Consider the following 12,410-nt stretch of genomic DNA (forward strand, 5'->3'; position numbering starts at 1 on the left):
AAAGAGACTCTGGTCCTTAGGAAAACTTCTATGACTGACAGCAACAGGAAGAAATAGAATTTTCTGGGTGTGGCGGCTCATACCTTTAATCCAAGCATTCAGGAGGCAGAGGCAGGTGGATCTCTGTGAGTTAGAGCAAGTTCCAGGACAGCCAAGATTACACATAGACACCCTCTTTTGAGAAACCAACCCTCCCTCAATCCCAAACCAAACCAACCAACCAAACAAAACCCCCAAACCAAACCAAACAAACAAAAAACAAAAAAAATACCCCAACAAACAAGCAAGCAAACAGAAAGATTCATCAGGACAAGTGACTGTATAGAAGAGTGTACCTTTTACATGTCAGCATTTTGATGTTCTGGAAATGCACTGTCTGGCTGTAGAATGTAACACAGAGCCATCCAAGAGACCCTTGAACACAGCCCAGGTGACACGAGGTTCCAGGGAGCACAGGGTATTTATTAGCCAAGGGGAGAAGGTAAGACAAAGGGAAGCATTGGGGAACCATGTCAAGGGCAGTGTTGGGGTCGGGAGCATGCAGCTAGGGATACAGACTGAGCTGGAGAAACAAAACTGAGTGCTGGGAAGAAGGAGAACTCCGGTTCCTACCAGAGGAAGCCAAGCATGCGGTATCTGCTGGGGATGAGGCAGGGAGGGCCCTGTGAGCAGACAGGTAGGCAAGGGGCGAAGGACAGCATGGGTTCAGCTGTATTTCTTGAGATCGCGGACTTGTTGACACTAAGATTTAGCAAAGGGTGAGGGGCTGAGACTGACTTAGTTCAAACTAAAAGAGTAGGAACCCCCCGACAGTTTCCTCTCCTTCTCTACAGCCAACCGAGGACAGGTAGTTGAGCTCCAAGTAGGTCTCAGAGACAAGAGGGTAGACAAGCTTCTTACTTCAGCTTGGTCATCATGGCGGCTTACGAGCTAGAGCATAGAGAAGCAAGAGAGCCTTGGAAGATAGGTCTGGGTCTGAAGAGATTAAGACATGTAGCATAAAATCCAGGACTTAAACCAAGCCAGGGGATGGAGGCATCCTTTTGATTAAGGGACAGAGTGGGACATTAGGAGTAGAGGGAGTGTTGGAGAGGAAAGTTCTCTTCTAACTGATTCTGAACTGATTATATATTTGTGGGAAATTGTAAAAACAAAACAAAACAGTGTGAGAGGCCCTGCGCATCCTTCAGGCTGTGCATCAGGCACCATGCCAGGGAATCATGGTGCGGGGTGTTTACCCACCAACCCCACAGTCCACAGAGTATTCTTGAGTGAGAGCAGCAGGAAATATTAGATAGAAGGATTTATTGTGGAGGATCTTGTGGAGATAAATAGATAAAAAATAAAGGATAGCCTTAAGAGGGCCTGGAAGCTATTCCAACGAACCCCGACTGTCTCTGCCCCAGGGTGTTTATAGAGATGCCAAGGGGTGGAGCAAAAGACCTCCCCCCAGCACAGCCAAGTGCAGACCATCTCAGACACCTGCACTCAGGCCCGTGGTCCTAATCATCCTCTATGTGGACCTGCTGGGTAAAGCCACGAGGAACCCGAGAACAGGCTCCCACACCATGGTATATTATCATCCCCAGGAACTGACATTGCTCAACTCCGGGACCTTAGACTGCTAGTATCCCCTGTACGTCTTTGTGTGTGTGTGTGTGTAGTTCTGGAAATTGCTGTCCTGTGTAGAGATTTGTACATGTCACTGCAATCAAGGAGCAAGGGCTCTTCTGTCACCATAAGCCCTTAATCCCTCACCCCAATCCTCCCTGCTTGTCTCTGAATAGACTGAGGTGTATTAAAAACTAAATGTGTGAGAAGAGCAGAGAGACTATCAGGATGGGAAGGTGTCCAGAGGGAGGGAAGATGGGGTATGTGTGGATTAGTAGGGAGCAAATTTGATCCAAGCACATGATGTATGTGCATGAAAGTGATCTAATGACAGTTGAACATGCAGAGTCATTGTGTCACTCAATGGGCTATTATTTTCTACAATTACTTTTTGTTTTTTTGAGATCTGGTCTCTCTGTGTAGCCCAGTTGGCTTTGAACTCACAGTTCTCCTGCCTCGGTCTCCTGAGCAACAGGATTATAGGTATATGCTACCACACCCAGCTCAGCTCATCCCTTTATAGGTACACACCCCCTTCACCGGCATTGTTCCTAACCCCTGCCTACCACTAAGCTGATGTTTTAGTGAAATCTGTAGTGATTGAGGTTTACACCCAGAGATCTCAAGTGATAGAAATGGCTGCAAAGAAGCGAGCGTATGCAAAAGGATGCAGCGATTCACAGCTGTGAACTGCCCCTTGTTCCCCTCAGATGCAGGCCACGCTGGGCTGGACTTTCTCTCTGCTGACGCTGTTTGCAGTTGTCTCGCTGGCATACATAGTGGATGACACCTCCCCCACCTCTCCTATGGCTGCTGCCATCTACCAGGCCCTCCATCGGACCCTGTGGGCGGCAGCCGTGGGCTGGGTCATCTTTGCCTGTCAGGAAGGCTATGGAGGTAGGAGGGGGCCACTGGCTCTGCTCTTGGGCTCACACCCTGTTCCAGAGGGTGACAAAGTTAAAAGACAAGGTGTGCACCCAGAGGTAGGGAGGGATGATTGATACCAACGCAGGAAGAATACTTTGTCTCTATCTTTGGGGTAAATAACGCTCGATCTATTATTTTTTGTGTTGGTTTATGTACCTTATAAGGTAGGTTCTGAAAGACAAGGTTTGGGTCTCCCCATAAAGCTAGTTAAGAGGCTAGACAAGAACTCTGAAAAAACAGTGAGAAAATGAGGTGGTATAGTAACAGAGGACTGATCACACTCACCTTAGGCCTCAGTTTCTGTCTGAGGGGAGGAGGTTAAAGAGTCACTAAGGTCCCTTCCATAACCAGAGGGAACATTTTTGTGCCGTTGGCTTTTGCTGGGCAGAGGGGGCAAGCAGATGACGGGCATATATAGAAAGAAAGGAATTTTCTCCCGATTAGAGAGAGAACAATGTTCAAGACTCCTGGCATTTCCTTCCCCCACGTCTCTATTTGGCCTGAGGTAGGGATGAGGTAAAGAGGTACCACCAAACACCACTCAGGCACCACCCGGAAAAATCTCTGTTTCCAAACTTCCTTGAATCCTGAAAGCCATGGAGCAGAGCCCAGGGGTGGAGGGTGGGGATGGGGAGTGGGCAGGACAGCTGTGTACTCTAGGGACATCATTGGATGAGTTTAGTATTAGCCTCAGCCAACATGGTGGGACCCCGTGGCTTAAAGAGAAAACAAGTGGCCCCAACTTCTGATAGGACACGCATCTTCCAGGCCTCGTGGAAGCAGTCACCAAAGGGACCCCAGGTGTTACCAGGGGTTGGGGGCTGGGCTGAGTGTTTCCAGGTTTAGTCATTGAATTGCATAAATGTGTTTGTATACTTGTTTTGTGCCAGACGACGTTCTATGCATTTAAGGTCCACCAATAGATAAGAAAGAATTCTTCTCTTGCAAGGCATTGCAGTAGAGTGGGGCAGGGGGAGGCCAGGGGATGTCTAGAGACACAACAGGGGCCTGCGGGGGCTGGAGAGATGACTCAGCAATTGAGAGTGTTTGCTGCTGAAGGACCCAGGTTTAGCTCTAGCACTCATGTTGGCCAGCTCACATAACCACTTCTAGCTCTAGCTTTGGGGGATCCAACACCCTCTTCTGGCCTCCAAGAGACACATGCACATGCACACACACACACACACACACACACAGAGTGCACACATATACACAAACATACAACACACACACACACACACACACACACACACACACACACACGTGCTCTTTTAAAAAGAGAATACTGCAATGTGTAAGGTAGCATCACAGATGGGCTTGCGACTCTGTGACTCTGTCCCTCTTCCCACCAGGTCTGGTGACGCGTGTGCTTTCTTGCGGCATCTGGCGTCTCCCAGCTAGCATCAGTTACGCTTGCTACCTCGTCCACCCCATAGTGATCATCCTCTATAACGGACTGCAGGAGACCCTTCTTCACTATACTGACACCAATATGGTGAGCGAGGGCCTGGCCTTGGGTCCTGCCTTAGCTCCACCACTTGCTCTTCTTGAGCAGCAGAGCCAACAGCTGGCTTTTGTTGCTCTTTTCTAGAGTTGCTCTGCTCCAGGATTTAGCTGAAGGAGGGAGGGGAAGGACTTCAGTCCAGGGTAAACTGTTCTGATGTTTGGGGCTGTGTATTCCTGGCTCTGCCTCATGGCATGGGGGCACTGTACTCTCAGAGCCAAACATGGGGGGACCTATGGAGTAAGCTGTCCGCTGTGCCCTCTTTGTCCACAGTTCTATCTTTTCTCTGGACACTGTGTGCTGACCTTCCTCTGTGGGCTGGCCCTGACGCTGTTCATCGAGCGGCCATGGCAGGAGCTGAAGTGGGGCCTGTGGGGACCAGTGCCTGCTGGGCCATGAGCATTCCGACTGAAACCCTGGAGAACCACAGCCCACCTGTGGTCCTTGGAAGGAATGTGAATCTGATTTTGTGAACATTTACTGTGTACGATGTGTATGGATAACCTGTGTTCACTATAAAAAGTGCTGCGAGCCACAGAAATATGAAATAGGAATTCAGTTGACGGTAGCAAAAAGAACTCTTCCAGAGGATAAAGCCAAGAATCAAGGAGTCTTGGTGATACTGCTTTTGTATGTATTAGCTATCTCCTACAGTGAATTTCTTGTGTGCTATTATAGCTTTTCCATTTGATTGATAATTTATTAGGCACAATTTCCCCTATTGGGGTATTTGGATAAGATCCCCAGGCTTTTGTTCTCCTGTTTATCATTAGACCAAGAAGTTTGCCTTTCTATAATTATCTCCATGAGCAAGTATCTGGCCAGGGCCATCTCTGGACAAAAGCATTTTATCTGAGACATCTCTCAAACATCCAAGGGCAGACTGCAGATAAGCATCAAACCACCTGCTAGCCTCCTGAAGTAAGGTAAATATCCACCAAGGCCAGGCAGATGTTAGGTACAAAGCTTTGTTCCTGTGTAAGTTAAGCTTAAACCCTCCTTTCTCCCATAGCCCAAGTTCCCCTTTAACAAAAGCCCAGAACAAAAGGGCTTTTACAAACCAGGTACATCAAGCTGTGACACAGGCTGTCCAGCTACTGAGTTCACTTCCCCCATCCTGCCAGAAAACGGCACAGCTGAGATTAGACTGAGACAGATATGGCTCCAAAGGGGAAAAAGGCAGTTTTATTTTACTCATGACTTAGTGACATACAACTCCTAACATTTTAATAACCACCTCTAAGAATATAGTTTGAGCACATAAATTCCCCTTTTTGACCTCTCTCACCTCCCTCCTCTCCCTCTCTCCCTTCCTCCCTTTCCCTCCTACCTCCCTCCCTCTCCCCTCTCCTTCCCTCTCCCTTTCTCTCTTGACTTGGATTTGATTTTCTGTACTGCTGACCATAGTGTTAAAGTATTAAAATGGAGGCCAGGCCCAAACCATAAAAAGCCACACAGTTGGAGTTTTCCTTCTACATGACCTTAGCTTTGCTTGATTTGAAAACCTAAGCAAACCGTAAGTTGAACTACTTCTTGTACATTTGCATATTAAAGAAAAACAAAACTTAAATGCAACCAATCAGAAGTAGACAAACAACTTACATAACTGGAAACTCTCTAATGGGAGGAGACCAAATAAACAGCTGTGGAACTGTAACCAATCACATTGGCTTGGCTTCCATGCCGCCCTGATGAGTTCCCATGCGAAGTACCTGGACCACACTGGGTTTGGAGCTGCCTAGTACCAATTAGTGCTTGCTCAAATATACTCTAAAACTTTTTTTTGTGCCTCAGTTTACATTTTAGCATCAGGCAATTACCCAATGTAGTACATGTATCATCATTTAGGTCTTAAAGCTCATGTGGTTTATAATGCTGTTATCCTCACCAAAATTGCTTCATATAGCTTTCTATATGTGTTATTGTAGAAACAACTAGCTTTGTCCATGTATTGTTATGATGCCCTATGGATTTATAACTTTACCTTGAGTCCTTAGGGTGCTGTGACCCACTAGCATTTATGACTCATAAGACTTTGTCAACACAGGCTTTTAAAAGTCATCTTTCCTAAAACACGGTTCCTATTATGAGCTGAATTATGTATATTCCCCTAAAAGACTTGTTGAGGTTCTAGTCCCCCATACCTCAAAATGTTGCCTTTTTAGAGAGATTTCCAAGGTACTTATGTTAAATGAGGTCTCTGAGGCCTCAGGCCCCAGTTTAATGCCTAGTGTTCTTATAAAAGATACATACAGACACACATACTTAAAACACATACACACACTCACACACACAGGGAAGATGATGTGAAGACACTAGATGAAGATTGTTATGCCCAGATCACAGGGACCCCCAAAAAAACCACCACGGAGACCGAATACCGCATGTAAAAGCAAAGAACCTTTATTTCAAGCTCCAGAGCTTGGTCCCTCTGTCTGTCTGACACAGAGGTGAGAGCAGAGAGCCCTGAGCTCAGGTGGGGGCAGAGTTTTTATCATAGCAGAGGTTGGGATAAGGGGATTCCAGGGTCTAGGACCCTGATTGGCTGACAATTGTCTAGGGAGTATCTGTAAAACAAAAAACAGGTGTGTGCTAGACTCAAGGACATTTGGCCACCTTATCTAATGGTTGGAACGTTTGGGATGTCAGGTACTTCCTCACCCCTGGGTGGATCCCTGGGTGGTATCAGCTTAAGGCTTTTCCTGGATCTGGGTGTTGCCTGCCAGTAAGCCTGTCACAGAAGCTGTGCCTAGGCCCCTAAGCCTGTCATGGCTACTGTGTGGTCAAGCTGTTTTGGGGCCCCTCCACAAAGATGACCGTTTTCCATCTCAGGAAGGACCAAACAAACCCACGATGGACATCTGGCTGCCAGCACAGCATGTGACAGATGAACATTTCTGTTGTTTCAAGTCACTTAGCTGGAGTATTTTGTTATAGCAGCCTTAGGAAGCTATTGTGGCCCCCTTAATCTACAGAGGGTACATTTCAGGAGTCCCCCAGTAGATGGCTGAAGCTACTATGGTAGACTATCAACCTCTGTATGTTGTGTTTTTCTGTATTCATATATACCTATGATAAAGTATAATTTGTAAGAAAGAAACAATAACTAATAGTAATTCATAGTAGGATAATTATAATATACTGCAATATACTAATTCTATAACTATGATAGCAATAAAAGTTTTGTGAACGTGGCCCCTCCTCTCTTTTTTTTTTTTTTTTTTTCCGTTTTTCGAGACAGGGTTTCTCTGTGTAGCTTTGCGCCTTTCCTGGGACTCACTTGGTAGCCCAGGCTGGCCTCGAACTCACAGAGATCCACCTGGCTCTGCCTCCCGAGTGCTGGGATTAAAGACGTGCGCCACCACCGCCCGGCCCCTCCTCTCTTGAAAGTACTTTGTTCTGTATTTTTTACTGTCTGAATTACCAGCATCATTACTCTTGAGCTTTGGGGTTGTTATTAATCACAATCGGGATTACCTAAACAAGAACTCTGTGGCACTGAGATTTCAATCTGCTCCTAAGTGGAAAACAGGGAGGCATTGACCTTCAGACCAAGGGGTGATTCGTCTTTGCGGAGAATACGAGTAGAGGCTTCATCACACAACTCCACATGGGGAGTGATGGAAAACAGAAGTGTGGCCTGGCCTAGAGGTTAAGAGCACTGCCTGTTCTTCCAGAGGTCCTGAGTTCAATTCCCAGCATCCATAGGGTGGCTCACAACCATCTGTAATGAGAGCTTCTGGCGTGCAGGCATACATGCAGACAGAATACTGTATACATAATAAATAAACTTAAAAAAAAAAGAAAAAAGGAAGAAAAAAGAAAGCAGAAAGTGTTTCTGAAAGTTCCTTCTTAACATGTTCAGACAGTGGCTGCTAACTGTGAATAACTGAGATCTGGGAATACAACACATCAGGGAATGTGGACTGCTGGCGTGTAAGTGCCAGGCAAAACTAACCAGGAGAGAAGGTGCAAGGATTATGTCCCTAATTACGTCACCAGCCTGCGACGGCGGCAGTTTCCCAGCCTAAAGAGCGGTGTGCCCTCTGTGCCCTCTCTCTTCTCCGCACTCTCTCCTTCCATTCTCTTCCCTCCGTGCGGTCTCTCTGTCTCTCTCCCCCCTCTCTCCCTCTCTCTCCCAATAAAGCTCTAGAAAGGTAGCCATGGCTCGTGATTTTTCCGCCAACCAGCGCTCTCCTCCGTCGGCATGGCTGACAAGCGCCGCCACTTAGCCGTTTGTGAACGGCTTCTGTCTCATCCTCCTCCGTTTCTAGCAAGGAGGTAGATGGAGGGGATACTTGCCAGGTCCATTGGAGAATCTGGGTGTCTAGGTTGCCGGCTTTGAGTCTTTTTCTAGGTGTGTAACGTGGCGTTAATACTGTTTGTAATGCAGCTGCCTTTGTTTACTTAGTAATGGAGATATGAACTAAGAATGATGGGAAGAGTGTGGGGGCCCACAGAGACTCCAGCTTGTGGCTTGTTTTCATCTTGACTCAGGGTCAGAGAGTCCGAGCTTGTTTTGCCCTGTAAGGCTGCATAATGGGATGTTTTGGCCAAAGGCGTGGTTACCAGGTGTCTTATACTTCAAGGCCTAATTACAGGATGTTTTGCCATAGGCGTGGTCACCAGATGTCTTAAGTGCTAAGGAGGCATTTACACTTAACTGTACTTCGTACTTTGAACTGTGATGTCCTTGAAAGTGGGAGGTCTTTTTGCCCCACCTTGCTTTTGGATATTTAAAGGCTGTGAGTAATAAACTCAGGGTCTGTGGTATTGACCCAGAGCCCTCCTGAAGCTATCCTGTGTCTCTGTCTTTTTCTTCATCTACATCTGTATTTCATAGATATCACTTCTTAATTCCACACTCCCCCTTCCAGAACCGTTCAGCTGGTTGAGCAGGACTCAACAGAAGAGCAAGCCAGTAAGTAGCATTCCTCGATGACCTCTGCCTCAGTTCCCGTCTCCAGGTTCCTGTCTTAAATTCTGTCCCGACTTGCCCCTGGGATGAAGTGTGACCTGAGAGAACTGTCAGCTGAAATAAACCCTTTTCTTCCCCCCAAACAAACAAGTAAGCAACAAAACCAAACACCAAGAGCGACAGGGCTACCAAGTGCTCACATCTGTACATTTCTCTCTTTTGTCTAGCAGATATGTAAGGAAAACCGTTGCCCAGTGGGAGGACTAAAAACCACCAAATCCTCTGATAAGACATGATGGCTAATGTTGGCCTTTTCCCAGCAGTGTGGGAACGAAGCACAGCTTCCTGAGGCCTGTTGCCTTCTGTTGGCAGAATCTGGCCTGCACCAGGGAAAAGTCCAGCTTCATCTGGGCGTTTCTTTCTCCTCTGTGATGCAGCTGCCCAATTGGCTTTTAGGCGGCTCTGATCTTCAGCAAGTTCCTCGAGTGCCCCCTGGTGGCTTCACAGGCATCTGCACCCTCAAGCTTTTTCTTTTTAAATTTATATTTAGTTTCCCTTTTTTGGGGGGGGGGTGAGGGTGGGGTAGAGATTTCCCTCACTAACCCTTCTCATGTCCCTTCCACTCCCTATTGACTTCATTACCTCATCTTTGTTTTTATTACAGACATACATATACACAACACACACACACACACACACACACACACACACACACACACACACACACACACACTCACTCGCACATATAACCTGCTAAGACCATTTAGTGTTACTTGTATGTGTATGGTTTTAGGGCTGACCACTTGGGGTTGGATAGTCTATCAGGAGGCTAGTCCCTGGGGAAGACTGATTCCCCCTTTCTCAGCAGCCCTCAATTGCCTGAAGCTCTTCCTCTAGAGGGGGGGCTTTGTGAGATTTTCCCGTTCATGACAGAATGTCATCAGGTGGTGTCACGGTGGAGGTTTTCTTTAGGTGACCATATTGTCGAGATTTAATGGGTGCAGCTTTCCTGTCATGCACAGAAGATGCTATCTTACAGCAGAGGCTCCATGAACCTTTTAACTTAATAAGGCCACACAGGAGCACTGGAGGGCTGGGGGCATAGATGGGGTAACTAACTGCCAATGTGACTGGACTCCCTTGGGAAATGACCCATCTGCCAACATGTTCTGCAGCTCAACAGCCAAATGCTTCTAGTTGTGTGAGGCTCTAGACACAGGACCCATGAGAATAGATTTCTAGTGACTAACACAGCCTTGCAAGACCTTTATAATAATAAAACATACTCTCCCTGTTACTGTACTTCCATAAATATAAGGGAGGAATAAAGAAACTTAATTTTGGATTTTGTTTCTATTTGAAAATACAAAATCTATAGAATATTTGAAATTATTTGAATCCTGAAACAGTTATGTTAAAGAACTATGGTATTTATGAGACAATTAAAAATTGATAATCAGTAGGTATTGATATTGAGGGCTTAACATTTTCTGCAATAATGGTGTTGTGGTTATATTTATTTGAAAAGCCTTTATTTTTAGATACATATTGAGATATTTATGGATAAAACTATATAATAAAATCTGATTTCTGCCTCCAAATACTACTGGAAAGAACTGGCATAGGGACAGCCCATCAGCAAGATCAGTTGTGTATCTGGTTTTCGAAGCTCGTCAGTGATTTATGGGACTTCATTATACATTTTCTCCAATTTTAGATGTGTTTGAAACTCATGTAGTAACAAAAACCCAAATTTATAGGAATAGTACTTTCAAAGTGGAGGGTCAGTGTGTGGATGCTTCTGCCAGTCCTTCTAAGTTCTGAAATCTGTGGTTTTTATCACCATCTACCCACCATCTATGGAGAAAAACAGACGAGATGTGGGCAATGCTTCCAATCCCTGATGGTGTCCCACAGCATCTCTACAGCTATCTGTGAGCTGGGCTAGCTTGCTGCTTAGACTCCAGGGTCCATTCAGAGTGTGAATGATCCCAACAGGTGCCACGTACTGAAAAGTGTTCTCTGCCTCATCTCGTACTACCCACACTTGCTCAGCTAGGCACCGAAGCTGTGTATTAATGTCCTCACGTGTGTTCTCATCTGCTTTCTGTTGCTGTAAACGATACCAGGACCAAAAGCAATTCGGGGAGCAAATGGTTTATTTCTGTTCACACTTCCAGCTAACTGTCCATCATTGATAGAAGCCAGGGCAGGAGCTTAAGGTGTGAGTGGAAGCAGGAACCATGGAAGAAAGCTGCCCAGGCATGATGGCACCATGCACAGTGGGCTGGGCCTCCCCACATTAACTACCAATCAAGAAAATGCACTACAGATATGTCCACAGCCAATCTGATCTAGACAACTCTTTAATCGAATTTCTCTCTTCCCTAAATGTATCAAGTGGACAATAAAAACTAACGGGCACAATGTGTTTGGTAAAGTCGCACCTTTCACTTATTCTGATGGAGACTCATTGTCTTTGGATGCAGTAAGAAAGTTGAGGCACAGGTGACCACTGCTGTCCCTCTGTCTTAGTTACTTTTCTGCTGCTGTGATAAGACACCGTGGCCAGGGCAACTTATGAAAGAGACTGTTCAATCGGGCTGATGGTTTCAGAGGGTGAGAGTCCGTGATGCTGGGATGAGGGAGCAAAAGGGATCCATGGAACCCCTGTGGCCAACCTATTCCCAGTACCGGAAGCTTCATTTGGTGACAAGAGATGTCCAGGTGAGGCTCTGACTCACCATTGTTTGGCTGTTTCATTTAGATCGCCTTCACATATGGATATATTTTAGGAAGCTTCTGCTGTATTATGTTTCCACACCACCCCTCAAATGGGTCTTCATTTTAGATGTCTCTCCCCTCTGGATCCTCCTACTCTAAATCCCTGTCCCCCATCTGTAACTACTTGTTCTACTTTCTAGGGACATTTATCTTTTCCTCCTAGTCCCTTACTCTGTACCTTAACCTCTGGGGTTATATTAATTGTAGCTTGATTATCACTGATTTAACAGCTAATATCCACATATAAGTGAGTACATACCATATTTGTCTTTCAGGATCTGGGTTACCTCACTCAGGATGATTTTTTTTTCTTCTAATTCTATCCATTTACCTGCAAATTTCATGATTTATTTTTTTAAACAGCTGAGTAATATTCCATTGTGTAAATGTATCACATTTCTTTCTCCATTAATCTGTTGAGGGACAGCTACAGTGTTTCAATTTCTGGCTACTCTGAATAAAGCAGCAATAAACATGATTGAGCAGGTGTCTCTGTGGTGGGATGAAGCATCCCTTGGGTGTATGTCCAAGAGTGGTGGTATATTGAGGTAGATTGATTTCCATCTTCCTGAGGAACCACCACACTGATTTCCATAGTAGCTGTACTAATTTGCACTCCCACAAGCAATGGATGAGTGTTCCCCTTACTCCACATCCACACCAGCA

At 45.8% G+C, this 12,410-nt stretch overlaps 1 protein-coding gene across 1 annotated transcript in view; it reads left to right on the forward strand.

Annotated features, from left to right (window-relative positions):
* Positions 1-7,237, forward strand: part of LOC128112910 (O-acyltransferase like protein-like) — a 53,204-nt gene extending 45,967 nt beyond the window's left edge. Inside the window, exons 13-15 of the mRNA XM_052742353.1 lie at positions 2,322-2,508; positions 3,891-4,033; positions 4,316-7,237. Coding sequence (XP_052598313.1) covers positions 2,322-2,508; positions 3,891-4,033; positions 4,316-4,441 — 456 coding nt within the window. The 3' untranslated portion in view covers positions 4,442-7,237. The remainder of the gene's footprint in view (positions 1-2,321; positions 2,509-3,890; positions 4,034-4,315) is intronic.
* The last annotated feature ends 5,173 nt before the right edge of the window (positions 7,238-12,410 follow it).

This window comes from Peromyscus californicus, unplaced genomic scaffold, assembly GCF_007827085.1.
Source record: "Peromyscus californicus insignis strain IS unplaced genomic scaffold, ASM782708v3 Scaffold_17__1_contigs__length_78620276, whole genome shotgun sequence".
Lineage (NCBI taxonomy): Eukaryota > Metazoa > Chordata > Mammalia > Rodentia > Cricetidae > Peromyscus > Peromyscus californicus.